This window comes from Mangifera indica, chromosome 4, assembly GCF_011075055.1.
Source record: "Mangifera indica cultivar Alphonso chromosome 4, CATAS_Mindica_2.1, whole genome shotgun sequence".
NCBI lineage: Eukaryota > Viridiplantae > Streptophyta > Magnoliopsida > Sapindales > Anacardiaceae > Mangifera > Mangifera indica.
This window is the reverse complement of record NC_058140.1, coordinates 4,912,246-4,931,662: the sequence shown is the minus strand read 5'-3', so window position 1 is coordinate 4,931,662 and position 19,417 is coordinate 4,912,246. Positions and strand designations below refer to the sequence as shown.

Here is a 19,417-nt window from a genome sequence, read left to right as displayed (position 1 = left end):
TCTAATTTTACTCTCAGTTACACCATTTTAAGATGGTATGGCAACATAAGAGGATTGATAAAAAAATGTCATTTTGGATCAAATACGACCGAAAGGATTCAGAAAAGTATTCTTTGGCATTATCACTACGTAAGATATGAATAAAAACATTGAATTATGTTTTTATTTCAGTATAAAAGGCACAAAAATGAGAAAACACTTTGAATGATTTTTCATTAAGTAAAGTCAAGTCATACAAGAATAATCATCAACGAAAGTAACAAAGTATTTAAATTCAGTTTTAAACATAACAGGACAAGTACCTTAAACATCTAAGTGAACTAACTCAAAAGAAGAGTTAGCTCGTTTATTAGCTCTAAAACTTGAAAAAGACGATGATGTTTGGCAAATTGACATGACTCACAATCTAACGAAGATACATGATGTCCCAACCAATAGTGAGCTTCAAATAGAGGTAAGACACTAGAACATGCAATGGACATTGGCATTTGCACATCTAGGATATAGAGACTCCTGGATTCGTGTCCTCTACCAATAATCTGTTTCATTGTAACATCATGAAATAAACAATGATCAGGAAAAAATGAGACACAACAATTAAGGGCATAAGTGAGTTTACTCACAGAGATTAAATTAAAAGAAAACTGTGGTAAACTCAAAACAGATGACAATGAAATTGATAGAGTTGGATTAACAGTTCCAAAACCAAGAACAGATAACATTGGTCCATCTACTAAAGTAACACTAGAAGAGGATGCAAACGATTGAAAAGTTGAAAAGATACTAGAATTACCTGTCATATATTCTGTAGCACTAGAATCAATGACCCATTTAGATAAGGAAGAAACAAGACATGTATTTGATTCATCTGAGTTAGCACTGGCAGTGATAAAAGGTAATGAAGTCATTAATGATTCTTGGTACTGAGAGAACTTGGCATATTCATCTGTAGAAATCATAATAGTTTCTCCAGATGATGAACTGGTAACAATTTTAGTCGTTATAACATGTGCCAACTGGGATTTTGGAGCTCGATTATGAAATTTCCTACAAGTGTGCTTTATATGACCTGGCTCATGGCAGTAATAGCACACAATTCCTCCTAAGTCCTGACTTCGATCAGTAACCTTGTCACAGTTGTTGTTGCTCTCTCCTTTATTTCTATTATATGAATGTCCAGTTTTAGGTGCACCACTTTGACTAACAAGAGTGCTATTACTCTGAAATAATGGGATGCTACTTTTTGTACGAAGTACACTAGTAAATGTGTCATGCAAAGATGAAATCTCAAGACTAACAAGTATTTGAGATTTGACAGTTTCAAACTCAGATAGAAGACCAGCTAGGAAGCTCATGATGACCATTTGTTCTCGTTAGGCTTGTTGAACCTTTACATTAGGACTAAATGATAGCAACATATTAAGTTCTTCATAAGTTCTTTTGAAGTCCATAAAATAAGTTGTGATGGTTCTGTCCTATTTTTTTGCACGATAAAAAGTTTTACATACCTCATATATACGAGAAAGATTACTTCTTCCAGGGCATAAAAAATCTAGATATTTCATTAGTTCTTTAACTAATTCACAGTGATTAATTAAACTGATTACCTCAATTTCAATGGAATTCCAGATCTACAAGAATTATTGAGCATTATCTCTCAGTTATACTTGTCTAGTACCATCCATAGGAGGAGCTTGCATAAGGTGATCATCTTTCTCAAGGCTTAACAGATCCAATCGAACGGTTTTACTCCATTCTAGATAATTAGAACCATTAAGCTTGTGTTTTGTGATTTTTGACATTACAGGAACCATTCCAGCTATAGTTATCGATTTAGTATTCGCCATAATAACACTCAAAACAACTGAATAAAATAAATAGCAAGAAATCGTTGAACAAGTTGGTTTTTGTAGCAATTAGGGCACGAACACACTGCACAAATTATAAAGAACAATGAAAAAGAAGTTGAAGTCTGATCAAAAAGAGAGATTCGATAACGACCACTGTTTTAACGACGGCGACGGTGCGTTCAGCGGCAAACTACGACAAGAGTATGGGAATCTGAATAGTTGGGATCATCTAAATTTGATTGTGCCGACGGTGAGAGTCAACGTGCCTCAAAACATAAGATCCAATGTGTACGTTTATAGAAGAAATAGGCGACACGTGTGGGTCATGTGCTGAGCTTCCGATGATGGGATTCTAGGAAACTGGCGATCGTTGAATCGTGCTCCTTTTTAAAGTGGCGGTGAGAACTAATGGTCACTCTATACAGGTGAACTACGAAATTGCTCACTAAGGCTAAAAGAAATTTTCGAATTTGCACATAGGGCAAACTGGGTTCTGATACCATGAAACAAACTGAAATTAAGAGTATATTTTTCATTCACACTATTACTATTACAGAGATACATTTATATATACACATTAGATATTCTAGATTAAGAAATGAGATATTTGATTCTTATAATTGAGATCATACAATCATCTTTTACTATAATTAAATTCCTATAATTAAGCTCTATATACTAATGCATATATTTATAAATTATGCAAGAATCTTCAACTTGATTTTGGCAACCATAACTCACGATTATTTTCAAAGACAGGTTTCAGTCTTTCAAAAAATTTTGTTAAATTAAATAATTGATATTCAAATATTAAAATCTTTAAATTAACTATTTTATATTGATTTTTCATTAGTACACAACGAGATGTGTAGATTTTTAATTTGGATGATTAAGTTTTGATTCAATAACTGGATTTGAAATTATAAAATCTGAAGATCGACTATTTATTTGGAAAATTTAATCCATCTTTTTGTAAACCTTTACATATTTTAATTGTATTAAAATTGTGACTGAGCTTTAAATTAATTTGGAATTATGACTAAAGTAAACATTTTTAATTATATTAGATTTAGGTTGATCATTAAATCCCGGTGGTTTTCTTTTTTAATCTCTTTACATTGAAAAAGTTTTTCCACCTAAAAAATTACTTGTGAAATGTATTCTTTCTCTTATATTATTTTGTTTCTTTCAGTCAATGATTGGTGGTTTTTACTTTTAAATTTTCACTACTTGATTGATAAATAAAGACAAAGCCATGGAGGTATAGTTGGATCTAAACTGAGCTAACTTGGTCTTAGAAGTTAGCTCAATTTGATTTATTTTGGTTTGAATTTGTTTCATTTGAATTAAAATCAAAAGATTTGATGCATTTTTTAAACTTAACCGAACTCGAGCTAAAAGATGTTCGATTTGATTCAAATCAAGTTCAATTTGAATTTATGGCTTAAATCGATAGTTCAAACATGTGGTTTGGTTTAGCTTAAATAGGTAGTTTAAATTTGTGAATTGGTTTAGCTTAAATAGGTGGTTTGAAATTGCGGCTCATTTTATAATTCAAATATATGATTTTACCTATTATTTGGGTAACACATCATGAAGGGCATCCTAAATTGTAGTGGAAGGAAAATAATTTGAGCTTCCCCTTTCCTCTAAATGTACAATTTGTGCGGTTCCAATGGTCTGATTTTGTTGTCTACTATCCATTCCTTTAACATATGCAGTATTCAACTCAACCTCATTACATGGTAATGGAAAGTTAGGATTTTATTAATGCAAATGTCCCCCATTTTTTCTCTCTGTATAATCATTTCTTATGAACCCGACCAAGTTTTTAGATGGCATTTGTTCCCTGATGTATAAGCGGATCAATGTGATTTTTTTTTTCTTTCAAAGTACCTTTTATACAATTGATTTGCTCCTCTAATTTGTCGATTGATCGTGAAACCAAAAGAAGAATCATACCAAGCATAAGCTCGGTCTAGTAAGGATTTCAAAATTCTCTTAGGTCATGTTTACTTCTAAGGGTTAACATGGGAATGGAATTAGAATTTTTAATTCCCTTGTTTACTCATGGAATTGAATAAAAGATTAGAATTCTTTGGATAACTAATTCCATAAAAACATATTTAGTCTTCGCCTGAAATAAAAACATTTCATCTTTAGCTAAAAATAGAATTTGTTATATTTACTCTAAAGAAGAGACCAGGAGAAAGTAAGAATGCGTTTTAAGATAGTAAAGTTTAATGACAGAAAAAGCCTTTAAAAAAAAAATTATCACTTATCAATTTTTAGATTAAAAAATTATTAAATTATTATACTAAAAACATATAATAAATTTTTAATTTTTTTAAATATTTTTAATTAAATTATATTTTTACCACTAACCTTAAACCCTTGACGTAAATTTTAATAAATAGTTGAAGTTTCCCCAAACCTTGGGCGGAAATAAACCATTTGGCCTTTTGTAAATGTTAACATCAGTTGAGAAGCTGTACATCCCTTACCCCCCTGATGGTCAACCATTGACCATCATTGACCGATGCCATCCCAGCGCTAGCCACAATTAACCATTATTGGCCAATGTTAACCCATAGTTGACAAACATTGGCCAATCATTGATTAGTATTGACCACCTTTCACTGCTAATAACTAGCCATTAAATCTTTATTTTTTAGTTTGAATAACTATAATTTAAAGTAAAAAAATTAAAAATATAGTATTAAATGTAGCATCATTACTAATATAATTAGTATTTTATTGTTATTTATATAATTAATCTTTAACTTAAAAATCATTTTAATATAGAATATATTAATGGAAAGTTACAAATTTATGCATCATTAACTGCAATAAATCTAATTCTATTTTTACAACCTTCTTTAACATTGTTTCAGTTCAGGCTTAAGTTGCCCAATAGAAACTGATCTCATGCATTTAAGCAACTTGCTTGCTAGGTTAAAAAAATATTATAATTTTTGTTCTATTAAATGTTCAGTTGAGCTTGAACAAATATAAATTTATGGTGCAGAGCTTGCACAGAATTTAATTTGTATATCACTCAATAACCTATCTATTTATTATAGGAGTTGAAAAAACAAATTGAAGCAGCGCTGAATCTCAAACAACCAACAATAAAAATAAATAAATATATAAACAAATAAATCATGAGAAAACAAATATTGATAATCGAAACCTGTAAATACCAATATAAATTTGAGGATAAAGAAGCGAATCCACACAAGAAAGCTGGTGGTAGCAATACACAACCAAGGCCCAAAAGACCTGTTCGATTAAGAGGCCAAAAAAATATTTCAGATTATGGTATGTGATTCATAAAAAAATATTGTCAAAAGTTCCAAGTTTAAATTTGAGCTCTTATCCAAGTTTTCTACACAAAAGGCCATGCATACCTGATTTTTGATCAAATTACCGCTAACAAACCATTCCTTTGACACACATTGAAGAAAAGAAAAGCAAAATTGGGGAAGAGAAGTTCGATTAAATAACACATCAGCTTTTGGGGGCAAATGTGGCTAGGGCATTGGCATGCGCCGGCGACAGGCTACTCAGCAATGGTTGAATTTGTTGGCCATAGAGAGAAATCAGATGAGAAAATGTCCGGCCAACTAGAACCTTTACTTCAGAAGTTTCATCTGGGGAAACCACGACATGGGCAAAAATATTGACCAACTCGGGAACAAGAGAAAGGATCTGCTTTACATTAAAAAAAGAGAAAAAAGAAAAGAAAATCAACAAATGACATCACTGATTACCGATGTAAATAAGATTTGCAAAGCAGATATCTTCAGTGGTGTGTGCATATGAACTATATAATATCACAAATAGAAAAAACAACCTGAGGGTTCGATTGCAAAACCAGAGAGGAAACACAACTATAAACAGCCATGGATTCTTCACGGTCTTCCTTTAGAGGAAGAACTTTCAGGAAAACAGGAAGGACCTATGAAAATTGTGAAGAAAATAAGCAGGCAACTACAGGAGGTATAATTAGCTAACCAGGAGTCATGAAAATACAAAAGATAATAGAATTGGAAATTAAAGAATAAAAGCCAAGCAACCAGAAACTAACCTGATTCAATGGGACGGATTGAGGATGCACAATTATCATCCTTGCCACAGCACCAGCTGCATTATCTCTAACAGCATCATCTGGCTCAGAGTCCCCAAATAATGGGTAAAGTCCTCGCAAAATATCACCGTAGTATCTAGTATAGATATAAGGAAAGAATGCTACGTAAAATTCAATAGTTTACTAACACTTCATTAGTGCAACATTATGATGGTTATTTATAGAAGGATACTTCAAACTTAACTCGCCCCCATTTTTGCACAACTCCCCAGCACAAAATGCTGCATTCCTCCTGTTAGTTGCTTCTGATGATGCTAGTTCTTTGAGCACCAAAGGCATCACCCTCTGAGACATCACATAAACCTTCATGAATTAGCTTGCATTGTTCTAGAAGTCACTTGAGATACAAAAATAAATATTTATATCAGAGTTTCAGAAAAAAAGTACATCAACATAGCCAGCAATTGGAGCACCCATGTCCTGAGCAACTTCAGCAAGGCAAGCAACCACCATGGTCCGATCTTGTGGAGGACGTGAAGATCTCTGCACTTGCAGATAATCAAATGGTAAGATATTGCAATAAGGAAATCAAATCATGCATGGGAGAAATGCATGCTAATATTATCAAGCCTCAACACACCGCGAATTTCATTAAAGGGTCAAATAGCTTTGCAAATATGGGTGCAAAGTGAGGACCCATTGACTTTGCAAACGCCGGAAGAAGGTCAGAAACTGCATCCATAAGCACTTCATCATGTTCAGTATCACTGTCATCAATATCACTATCATTATCCGATTGCTGACAAGTAGATTCCTCCCGAAGCAGCCGCAGAGTTGCATCAACCAAAGAAGACATATCTGTGATCAAGACACATAATAATTCAGTTGCCCAAAAAGATATTTAATCTGGTATCCAAAGATTTTTTCACCAATAGAATGAAGCCAACTTAATTCTAAGTTTCTAACTTACAAGACTCAACAGCAATGTAGCCATAATCCTTGATGATCTCTACAATGCTCATACAGGCTTGAGCAACAACTTCTTTGTCGTCATCTTCAGTCATAGTCTTGATAAATATATTCATCACAGTATCTGTGATCATATAAAACTCATTAACACGACAAAATAAAGCTATCTGATAAATGAAGAGAACTAATTCATGCCGCTTCAGAGGTAGAATTCTTACCAAGAATAGCTCTTGCCTTCACTGGTCCTTCCTGTGTAACAGGAAAAAGATTGTTAATGTTATACACTTTACAACTTGCAATACTGAAATTAGCTTCAAACCTAAGGTAGCTATCCAAAAAAGTTCCTATACTCTAAAGAATTGGCAACAATCCCACACTACTCATGGGAACTGAAAACATTATAAAAGAGAGTAGCATACCACAACAAACCATTAAACAAAGAAATACATGCTACCCCACACTCACATTATGACTCTGGAAGATAGCATGTGCTGCCGTCAAGATATCTGCAATAACATATCAATCACCATAAGTTGCAATAGTAAACTTAACACTTACAATATGTCCACTATGCAAATGGACACATATAATGGCAAATTCTTAACATTAATGCCTTGGGCTTTCCAAATTTGTAATATCACATGTTAACTTAAGAAATATAACCAGTCAACAATTAGAATGTTGGACAACTTTTCAATAATATCATCATAGAAAAAAGGTGTACACTGACACATCCAAGAGAAAATAGAAACCTAGTTAGGGACAGCCTTTAGACATTAGAATAAAATCATAATCACAGAGTTACATATTCAATCATCAATTTCGTCTTTCCTTTTCTCTTATCCCCGAAGAACTCCACAATTTTCTCATACCCGCATCTAACATATTCTAATTTATCATAAAAATATCCTTGCATTGATGCTGCTCTACTTCCACCATTTTCCGAAACTTCTACTACAATTATGATGCCCACACAACATATTTCAAATTTTAAACACAATAAGACACCATTTAATGAAATTAGAATTCAACAAGATTAGGCAATGATCTGAAACTTCACTTACCAAAGTCTCCAATGAAAAGGCCTAGACAATATGAAATTAAGAAACCTTATGTTATTATTTATCAATCCTCTTGTTTCTAATTTTTCTCTCTACTTTCTGTTCTCCTTTTCCTCAAACATTTATCTTCCCTTATCTAATTTGAATTCTTAGGCCCTATTTCTCTCTATATTAGGCTTTTTTTTTTTCTCATTTCTCACCAAATCTTTCTCATTAATTGCAATCAAAATTCTTTCTCCAACATCATCCCTCAACCTATTTCACATCAATAATTGCAATAAATAAAAATCTTATTTTCCTTTATTTTTATTCAACTTTAAATCTTAAGAAATTCAAGAAAATTTTCATTCCATTTTCTCGAATACAGAACAAAAGAAAACACAATCATTTAACCAATGTTGATGCTACTACACATACACACATATAAAAGTAATTCCTTACTAGAAAGTCCTGATATTAATTTTAATGGGACTATGATTAAATACCATTGAATTCATTTTCATATGCCTAAAAGAACATTTTGTAAATGAATCCAATGACATTCAAACATAGTCTAAAAAATTAATATGAGGACATCCTTGCTAGAGATTACCTTACACACACAAACATACACTTAAACTAACAAAAACCTAAAAAAAATAAATAAAAGCTCAAATTATATATTTTTTATAAATAGAAAGACATATCTTAAAACTTAAAGAACTACTGTGCAGCATTATCTCCTTGAAATGTCATGCCACATAACTAATTAATGCTTCCATATCTACTAGTTTCTCATTTCTGTTTTTTTTCACTTTTTTCCAGTGTTAGGATACTTAAAAACATTCAATGTTTGGAACTAAGGGAAGAAGAGACAAGAAAGAATTTAGTCTCCTAAACTAAAACAGACAATTAGGCCAAAACAAAATATACATATCCCAAATCACAAGGTTATATATTTACTGCCAATAATTTGAAAAAAAGATCACAGCTACATAAATGTTTTGGACAAGCATTGTGCTGCCTGAGAAGTCTACATCGCTTAACCAAGGACAAATTTGCTTCAAATTTGTTTAATGCTAAAGCTTTCTTAGAAAACAACAAGGATAAAATAAATAAAAAATCAGATTCCATTCAATATGGGACAGCTGATACTCACGCTTTAAGGAAATCACAGCCTGAAGCCTAACATCTTCGTGAAAATAGCCTGAATGTCTCACCAAAATCTTTAATGACTCCTCCAAATAGCTAGAATCAATTAAAGATCTCAAGAAAAAACATCTGATTTCTAATACATACTTAAATTTTGGCAATGTTAAACAGGGGAAAATGGGAAACAAATGAACATCACAAAAACGGATACGGTGCATAAGAACTCTTTGTATGCAGCGCAAATAAACCAAGAGCTTGAGTTGCAGCTGCCTTCTCATCTAACACACCTGTTCTAATACTGATATTCCGAACTCTTGGCTCATAATGAGCTTCATCATCAGATGAAACTCCACCAAATCCATTAATATTTTCATCATCAGAATCGTCGATATCCACAGCAGAACCATCATCAAGATTACAGGAAGAAAATACCAGGGGAACAACATGAGGAAGATACTGTTATCCAAAAGAAATTTCCATATGGACATCAGTGTTATGGAATAACCACAAAAGTTCAATTTAAAGCAACACCATGTACACCTGTTTAAACCCATCATCCAGTATTTCTGCCACATTGCTAAAAAATCCATGAGTATACTCCCGAAGTTCACTGAATTCCAGTCCAAAGCCCTGAGAATAATGAACGTAAATCATTTACTTCGTCAGGTATGATAATTCCTAGTCAAAATTACTACTGTCAATGAAAATTACAGAGATTGCAGCTTCAATATAAGGTGGCAAAATCGGTTCCATTCTTTCTCTTCCAACAGACATAGCAACTATTCCAAGGAGCTCTGTAGCTCTTGCTCGTGCACGCAGGTCCTCATCATGGGTAAGCACCATGAAAGTTTTCAGTAACTCCAGAACCCTTTCAGCATATGGAATGAAAGCATGCTCTGCAGCAGCTGCCACTGAACCAATTGCAGACTGCAATAATATGCATAAAAAAAATTAATTAAAAAAACTAGCCATATATGGAAGAAGGAAAAAATTCATCCTACTCAAACAAATTGTGCACAATCCTAGGGAGTCATGGTATTCATCTTTATACCATGCAAGTCTCCTGCAAATTGCGGGAACTATTTTGGAGAGCTGCAAGTAGCTTCCCCATCAAAGGATCAAGAAAGGGAAGAATCTCCTCTCCCATGTTCTCACAAAATGCTGCCAACGCATAGTATGACTTTTCCTGTGGAGAAGGAAAGTATTCAATATCTTATACAATGAAATATAATCTATAACAATTCTTTTTCAGATATGTACCTTTACTTCTTCAGATGCATCCTCTAGGGCATTCAAAATGCAGTGAAGAACAGTTTCATAGTGAGATATGATTTCAGGCTGCAAATGCTCAGCAAACTGGCCCAATGCAAATGAGGCAGCTCCTCTAACCATCTGCTCTGGATCCCTCAGAGCTGCCAAGACAATTTGGAGAATAGGTTCAATCTTATCTTTCATCCACTCCACACAGCCCTCTGAAATGACACCTAAAGCTGTGACAGAAGCTTCTCGATACTTTGGATTTGCATTCTGACTGCTTAAAGAAGCAAATTCAAAAACAGGGGGGAACACATGCTTTGAGAGGCTCAATGCCATTGTGTCAATAACTTCTGCAGCAGCTCGATCTGGTGCAAGGTCATCATCTTCATCAGCATTGTTTGATTCAGCAAGCAATGGGCACATGACTTGCAGAATAGGGACAACCAGCTTATGCTTTTTTAATGAGTTGGATTTGTACTTAGCCAACCACGAAATTATCTGAATTGCCTGAAAAATTACACAAAGCAAAGTAAGGTAGCTAGAATTCTAAACACAGACATTAATCTTCAAGTATAGCTCTAACCCAACCACAGAGACCGTCCAGAATAAGAAAAACACAATAAAATAAATGTTGAGGTCTTTCTGTACCTGATGGCGTGTATTGGATTCCAGATTTTGGCTTGAACAAACTTCAAGAGAGAATTGCACAATGGATCTGACAGAATCCCCAAGAAGAGGTGCAGGAGATTCAATCAGCTCGTCAAAAATTTCAAAAGCAATTACAGCAACATCTTCTTCACCAGAGGCCAGGCATTGTCTTGACACATTTAAAATACTAGGAATAAACTCCCGAAACTTCACCTGAAAATTTAAGAAAAAATAATTCCAGTTAAAGTTAAAAATAAAAGAAAAATATTGTGACCCCAACTTTAAAAGCCAATCCATAAATAACTAAAACTCATCAGAATTCTTTACATTTAAAGAATTGCTCAATGCCACATATATAGATTTCATCTCAGAAAAGTCCATATACATGTGTGTGAAACTTCAATTTTTAGCAAGAGTGCTTCTTGGCACTTATTATTTCAAAGAATTGCTCAATGCCACAAAAATAAATGTCTTCTCAGTAAATTTCATGCAACTTTCTCTACCAAGCAAATTGTGAATCAATCTTGTATTGCAGAACTGAAAACAATGACAAGAAATAATGGTCTTGTGCATTTGCCAGAAATGTATATTGCAAGCACTTAACAAACAAATGCAACGTAGTATCAATATATTTGCAAACAGATAACACCAACATGAAGCACATCTTACGAAGTTGGGAAATCAATCATTGCATACTAAGAAAACAAGATCACAAAATTTATTTCTGATATATAGATCATTTACAAACAGTGACAGTAAAACTCACCACTTCAGCCCCATCAATTGTAAATTCTAGAAATGATCCAACTGCCCTGGTAAATTGGGCAAAGGAATCTTGTAAGCAACCATATAATAATTTATTAACTATAAAAACACCTAAAATTTAGCAAAATTATGATTTAAGACTTCAATATTACTTTAAAGCAGCAATTCTAACACGATTGCTTGTCTCATCCTGTAGGCACTTGAGTAATAGAGCTTGCAAATCAGCAAAATGTGGTTGGAATGCACTTCCAATTGTTTCAGTTAAAGAGCTAAAAAGGATCAATGCCACCTAATACAAGGAAACAAAAAACAATCACATGTGGGAGTCTTCAAATGATATATGGATAATTCATGGGGGAAAATGAAAATTGAATATTTAGATAACCCAATGAAGACTTTACCGGTAGAATAATGATTCTAGCATATCAAGATAGAGACAAACAAATTTAATCATGTACTGACCTCTTTGGAAGAAATAAGGAAAAGGAAATCTTAGGATAAATTTTTTTCTATTGTAAATTGTAGAAATAAAGAAAGAATTGTTTCTCTCTTATTTAATACAGTGGGGGAAAAAAAAAATTATCACCATACAACTATATTTATACTTCTTGCAAGTGCAAGGCAACCCCAGGGGTTTTTTATCAATTGGAGGCTTTATAAACCTCTATAATGGCATCTTCTTAAACCCAATTCTTTTTTCTCGTTATTTGTAAGGAATGGCATAAAAAAATTATGGGTAGCAAAGTTCTCTAGAATTTAACTTGGATTCGAACACGTAGCAGATGACTGAACTGAAATAGACATGCTTTGTTCCCTACCCACACAGCCCACATCCTTGCTTCCCCATCAACCACAAATTCTAATCTTCCTTCCCAATCTGGTATTATGGTGCCCACATAGACTGAAAGCACATCATGGCCCAATTCTAACAGGTAATAGATACTGGGGCTTGCAATATTTGATTGATCACAACTATAGTTTTTATTTATTTACTGCAGAGTTCCCGAGGGATTCAATAAAGGAATGTTCGTTTCATCACAAGGAAGCCTATTGCTGAAACTATCAAGAAATTAAAGTTTGCTTTTGATTTAATCCCAGAAATATGATTAAAAAATCACAAAAAAAAAAAAATGATTACTCGACAAACTCCAATGTATGCAAATACTTACCGGATACACAACCCTAGTAAAAGCCTTTTTCCTAAAATAAATAAATAAATTTCTTTTAAATCTTCTTTGCAAGCTGGTAATAAAATTTGTTGCCCTGATTACACTCTAACTTATCTAGCTTCAAACAGCAAATATGTAAGAACAGTTTTTATTAATTTCATATTCATAGTTCAAATTGTCTTCCTGAAGATAAGAATTCTGATTCACATTATAATATAAAAATATGGATACGATTGCCAACATGATGCAAAATATAAAAAACCACGATTTTGAACTTGTACTAAAATTCATAAAGTTCCCGTTCAAGATTATGCATCTTGATTAAAAGTTGAAAACAAATTGGGAAATTTTTTAATCATGTCAAGTAACAAGCATTCAGAGAGGTTACAGCGTGATGTCCTTACTTCTCTATGGTCTTCTTGTGCACTCTGACTACACTGGAATAAGAAGGGCAACAACTCAGGCCACTCACCTGCTGGTACCGCATATTTGGCAATTATACTCACAACATTTGCACTAGCACGCCTCACAGGTGGACTGTAATGTAAAAAAATAATAAAATCATAATTCAGTGAATAAATATGTTTTGTTTAAATTAAAAAAAGCGTATACATTGAACGGCACCTGTGCTCAATGGTGATGCTCTCAATGAGAGATTGCTTGACGAGGTGCTTGAGCTGAGGAGAAAGTTTGGCCCAGTGTCCAGTGATCTTCTTGCGGAGGAGGACGGCTGCCAGCTGGCGGACGTTGGGAGTCTTGGCGGTGCGGAGATGTTGAATTAGAGCGGGAACAACCTGAGGATCCTTTGCTAACCTCTTTATCTGCTCCTCCGCTTGCCGTCGGGCGTCGTTATCTGGCATTAGGAACTGAATCAACAATAATTCTAGGGATTGAGCCATTTCTTTAACCTTTTGCAGCTCAACTCGAGAAGACAAAAACCCTACTACGCCTTTGCTTGGTCTTTAAGACTTATACACTGGGGTTTTCTACACAAAATTACTTGGTGCTTTTCACACAGGATTCTTTAATGGCCAAAAACTTATTGCCACCGGGCTTTAGTCCATACGGGAATATGGACACATTAAATTTTAAAAACTTAAATATTAATTTATTATTTAAGGTATATTAAATTTTATTATGTAATATAAAAAATAAAAATATTATTTAATAAATTTTTTCCAAAAAAAATAAAATTATTTTTTTCACTTAATTTTAAGAATTAATAATTCATTTTTACTCATATTCTTTAAGATTAAAAATTGATTTTTTTTGCCCATGTTTAAGTTGTAAACTCTCATGTTTTTTTTCATTTGCAATTGCCTTTAACATTTTGAAAACTTTTATTTCACCCCCTCTTCAACTTCATATTCCTGATCACCTCCGATGTTCTTCTCCCTTTGCCTCTAACGTCCTTCTCTGTCGAGACTAAGCCATCGTAATATCCTCCCTTATCTTTTTCCCATTTTTCTCCAGTCTGACATAAAATTTGATCAAAATCGAGTGAGAAATCTCACTCAATTTCGATCAGATTTGCACCGATGTGATGCAACAAGGAGTGGGGCTAGCGTCAATAACAAGAATAGAGCACCTTCCTCTCTTATTGTGTCGCATCGATGTGAGTCCAATCGAAATTGAGTAAGATATCTCGCTCTATTTTGATCAGATTTTGAGTTAGATAGGAAAGAAATGGGAAGATGTCACAACAACCTGATCTCAACATAAAAAGGTGTCAAAGACGAAGGGAAAAGAACGTCAAAGACGATTTAGAAACTAAAACTGAAGAGGGGGTGAAACTAAAATTTTTAAAAGGATAGGGGCAACTAAAATGGAAAAAAATATGAGAGTCTACAACCCTAGACTTAAGAGGAAAAAATCAGTTTTTAAACCTAGAAAATATGAGATTAAAGAAAATTGTTAGTTTCTAAAACTAAGATTAAAAAAGAGAATAAATTTTTATTTTTTTTAAATAAAATCATTAAATAACCTTTTATCATTTATATTAACAACAAAATTTAATGAAAATTAAACGATAAATAGATATTTTAAGTTTTCAAAACTTATCAGATGAGAGTTTGAGGTTAGATTAAACACTGGGTGGGGATAAGTCTTTTGGCCTTCTTTAATTTAGGGGTAATTAATAAAATAACCAAGGATTAAACCGATATAGCCAACACATAATAGATGGACAAAAATACCCTTATAAATGCATCGAATTTTTCAGTTAATTTTCCACCATTTTCGGTTTAATTCCTATAGCATTTCCAGCCAAAAATCTAAATAAAGTCTAACCACGTTCACCATCCAAATCCTGTCAGGTGTGTTTCCCATTCATCTTTTTCGTCTCCATAATTGTTTTGATTCACCATCCTATAAACCTTATTAGGACATGGTAAAGATAAAATAGTTATTCTATTTCAAAACTAAATATGGGTATTTTAATTTGCTAAAGTTAACAAGTGATTCTTAGTCTATATAATAAAAAAATTGGATTTTGATATTTTCGTATAGTAGTTTGAATAATAAAAGAAAATATTATATATATAAAAAAATATATGGGTTAAATATTTTTTATTGACATTTTGAAATTAAAATTTTAATTTATATAATTTAATTGTTACAAAATTAATTACTGAGTTTAGGTTTAATCTAAGTTGTTTTTCTCAGGGAGGTCTTTCTAAAGAAATATATTAATTTTTGTATCCTTAAAAAGGGCTGTAATTCAATATTATAATAATTGAAATTTTGAAATGAGGTACATCCTAGCTAATTTGGACTCTCACTAGATAATATCAAAATGACATAATTTGTCATAGAACGTTTGGTGAAAGTCTAAGGCCAAATCACTATTTCCCACCCAAGGTTTGATGTTTTCTCAAGTTTCCACCTTTTAACTATGAAACATCAAACACCCACCTATGACCGGTTAAATTTAACGAAACCCTAACCCCTAAAAATTTAATCTCATTTTTCTCCCTAAAAGTTTAAAAACTAACATTTTTTCCCTAAGCTAAGTTTGAAAAGATCGCATTTCCCCCCCTAGGGTTTATTTCCAAACCCTTTCACTTTCTCCGATGCCATCGCCAACCGTCTTCCCCTCCCGACAGTTTCTCTTTCACCGACAACCCCCCTCAACTCCACCCCAACCCATCCGGCGCAGAGAGAAGTCATCTGGGAAGAGAAATCGTCTTCCCAGATGACGAAGATGAGATCGATCGATCTCATCTTCATCGTCTGGGAAGACGATCGTCTTCCCAAATGAAGACGACTAGTCTTCCCAGAGGACGACGAGTCGTCTTGTCTTCGTCTGGGAAGACGATGACGACGACTGGGAAGACGAAGAACTTCGTCGGGGAAGACCCGACTTTGATCGAAAGTCCAAATAGGAGGAAAGAGATTGTCGAAAAATGAGGATGTTTCAGGAGAGAGAGGCCGTCAGTAATGGAGCCGAAGATGTCGCCGGAGATTTCAAAACGAAACCCTAGGGTGAAACTGTGATTTTTTAAAACTTAGGCTAGGGGAAAATTTTAGTTTTTAAAGTTTAGAGGGGCAAAATTAGATTCTATTTTAGTTTATTTTTAATATTATAGAGAAAATGACGATTTTACCCTTACCACCATTAGGGTTTTGTTAAATTTAACCGGTCATGGGTGGGTGTTTGGTATTTCCATGGTTAAAGAGTGAAAACTTGAGAAAACATCAAACTTTGGGTGGGAAATAGTCATTTGGCCAAAGTCTAATCACATATCATTAACTTTTAAAAACTTAAATATTCATCCTTCTATTAAAATTTACTATTACAATTAAGGGTTAAATTGTCATTTTGTTAAAAAATTAAAAAACTAAAAATTTTTCATATTTCCCTCCCTAAGTTTACAAATTTAATAATTTTCCTCTACTCAAAGTTTGAAAAATAATCATTTCTTCTTAGGTTTTTTATCTTTTTCTTCATCGACCACCATTCTCTCCATCAAAGATCGGAAGACAATGAAGCGTTCCCTTGAGTGGGAAGATCAACAACTAGTCAGTCCATTCCCTTGGGTTTTCATTTAAAAACAATGAAATGTCATCTTCATCTCTTCAATCGAATAAAGATGACCAAAGATTGACATCTCCAAAATAAGTCTAATGTTGATCTTCGGTCAAACAAAGAGACAAATAAGACGCTTCGTTGTGTTCGTCAACGCTTCATTGTCTCCTGATGAAAACCAAGGGAAATGAACCGAATAGTGGTTGATCTTCCCACCCAGAGGAATATTTCATTGTCTTCCAATTTTCGACACAAAAATAGTAGTTGTCAGAGAGAATGATCAAAAACTAAGGGAAAATAATCACTTTTCAAACTTTGAATGAGGAAAAATTTTTAGATTTGTAAACCTAGTGAAAAATGTGAGAGATTTTTAGTTTTTTTTTTTATATTTTTAATTAAATAACAATTTTATCATTAATTATAATAATAGATTTTAACAGAATAGTAGATATTTAGGTTTTTGAAAATTGGCAAATATGAGTTTAGACTTTCACAAAACCTTGGGTTGGAAAAGTCATATGGCCTTTTATCGCCACAAGAATCATACTAATACCACCACATGCTCATACTGGTTTGAATCCTTATTTTGGCTACTTTATTTGATGCACAATAAAACTATATGTACGAATAATAAATATAAATTTATACACAAAAAAATGATATATCGCTATATGGTTAAATAATTTTGAATTAAAGATAAAATAATATTTAATTATATAATGATATATCATCATTTCTATACAAATTTGTATATATCGTTTATATATAGTACTACTCTTTGGTGAATTTATTCAATTTTGGAATTGATTTTACGAAATAAAATTACATTTCGAATCGATTTTACAACCAACCAATACCAATTGGAAAACCGTGAATAAAACTATACTTGTTTTTATGCATAATTTAGGCATGTGGCACATATAGAGGATCTAAAGAAAGGTTTTCTCAATTGCTAGGTAAATCATACATGTAGAATAAATTTAAATGACATGTAAAATATGAATTGTTAATGATATCTAAACTGTGACTGGATGATGAATGACTGTGAAGGTGACCTGATCTGATTGTTTACAAACTACAATAGTTGAAAATGCATGTTTTCAAATAATATCACAACAAACTTAACAAACCTAAAGCACCATTCAACCTTAATCATATAAAACCCAAACATAATTTAGTAACATTTGGTATAATATCAATCAATCAATCATTTCAGAATCCAACTTACCACGTGAAGAACTTGAATCGCTACTAGAAGAACCATGTCTAACTCCTCATCGAAAAATCTTATGCAAATAGGTAGTCTCGATTGGAGTTGAACTTCAATAGTTAAGCCTAACATGTTTATTTTCTTGACAACTATTACAATATTGTGGTTATACTTTTTCCTTGTATAACGGAATATGATTATGACTTGAAAGGTTGACAATTTTTACGTAAAAATTACACAATATGTTTCATTACTGTGGTGTACGTGGGCCTATTAGTAATAATCTGACAAATTCATCATTCTGACAATTGCAACAACATGAATGTTAGGTAGATGAGACCTGAGACAGTTGAAATTTAATTTCCTACACGTGCAATTGCACTTGACCAAGTCCACCAATTCAATTTTCTAACCACTGATGTATACCTTATATTGGTGTATAGGGATTGAATTCATAATCAAGTTGACCGATTTTCAAGCAAACCGTACCACCTTATCCTCAGCTCAAGTTGCAAGATAATGGTCACTCCCACATGTGCATTGGGTAATAAAATCAAATGATTAGTATAATGTGCTGATATAATCAATGTTAAAGTAATTCAAATTAAGTTTATTGGTGGTCTTACATGTCATGTTTTGGTAACCATAAAAACATTTCTAAAGAGTATCCCAAGTACATTTCATAACCATCACTCTGTGTAAAACATAGGTATTTCAAACAAGCGTATTGAAAGGCTCATTGATATTGGACATTTCCGATAAAGATATAAATGACTAAAATTTTTATAATTAAGGATGATGATAAATATATCTTTATTTTATCCTTTCATGGTTCATCTCTTCCTTTATAAATAAGTCTTTCAATCAAACATATTGAACTGAGCTTATTTTGTTCAAGTTTGGACCTATAAAAAATTTTCGAGTTCAAGTTTCGAGCCTCATATTTTATGTTTAGGCCCAATTTATTAAAATTTTTCATGCTTTGAATCTATTTGTATAACTTTAAAAACCTAGAAAAACACTTATATAATTTTCCTATTTAATACCTAACAAACACACCATGCATATAATGAATTTTGAGGTTTATCAGTTCGATAATATTTTAAACAAAATCATTTTTTTAATTTCTAGAAAATTATAAACTAAAACTAAATCAATTTAAATATTAATTGATTTTAAATCGAATTGAAAAAACTAATTAATAGAACTGAATTTTCATTTAACTAGTTTTAAATCGAAT

The 19,417-nt window shown here is 32.7% G+C and overlaps 1 protein-coding gene across 2 annotated transcripts; it reads right to left on the bottom strand.

Moving 5' to 3' along the window:
- Positions 1 to 4,881: 4,881 nt before the first annotated feature.
- On the bottom strand, positions 4,882 to 13,942 carry LOC123214460 (importin-4). 2 transcript variants are annotated; one of them, XR_006501842.1, is made up of 21 exons: positions 13,565 to 13,942; positions 13,345 to 13,477; positions 11,924 to 12,060; positions 11,773 to 11,818; positions 11,007 to 11,219; positions 10,362 to 10,865; positions 10,153 to 10,287; positions 9,813 to 10,028; positions 9,642 to 9,731; positions 9,313 to 9,557; positions 9,109 to 9,197; positions 7,375 to 7,415; positions 7,128 to 7,158; positions 6,911 to 7,033; positions 6,581 to 6,798; positions 6,388 to 6,483; positions 6,173 to 6,285; positions 5,941 to 6,076; positions 5,707 to 5,811; positions 5,261 to 5,561; positions 4,882 to 5,132 (listed from the first exon to the last, which is right to left on the bottom strand). XR_006501842.1 is itself a non-coding variant. In XM_044634229.1 (20 exons), the coding sequence occupies exons 1-20, from the start codon at positions 13,837 to 13,839 to the stop codon at positions 5,361 to 5,363; spliced, it is 3,147 nt and encodes a 1,048-aa protein (XP_044490164.1). In that variant the 5' UTR covers positions 13,840 to 13,942; the 3' UTR covers positions 5,141 to 5,360. The 2 variants fall into 2 exon arrangements, 1 of the variants encoding a protein (XP_044490164.1); XM_044634229.1 differs by lacking the exon at positions 4,882 to 5,132 and having other exon boundaries at positions 5,141 to 5,561.
- Between the last annotated feature and the right edge of the window lie 5,475 nt (positions 13,943 to 19,417).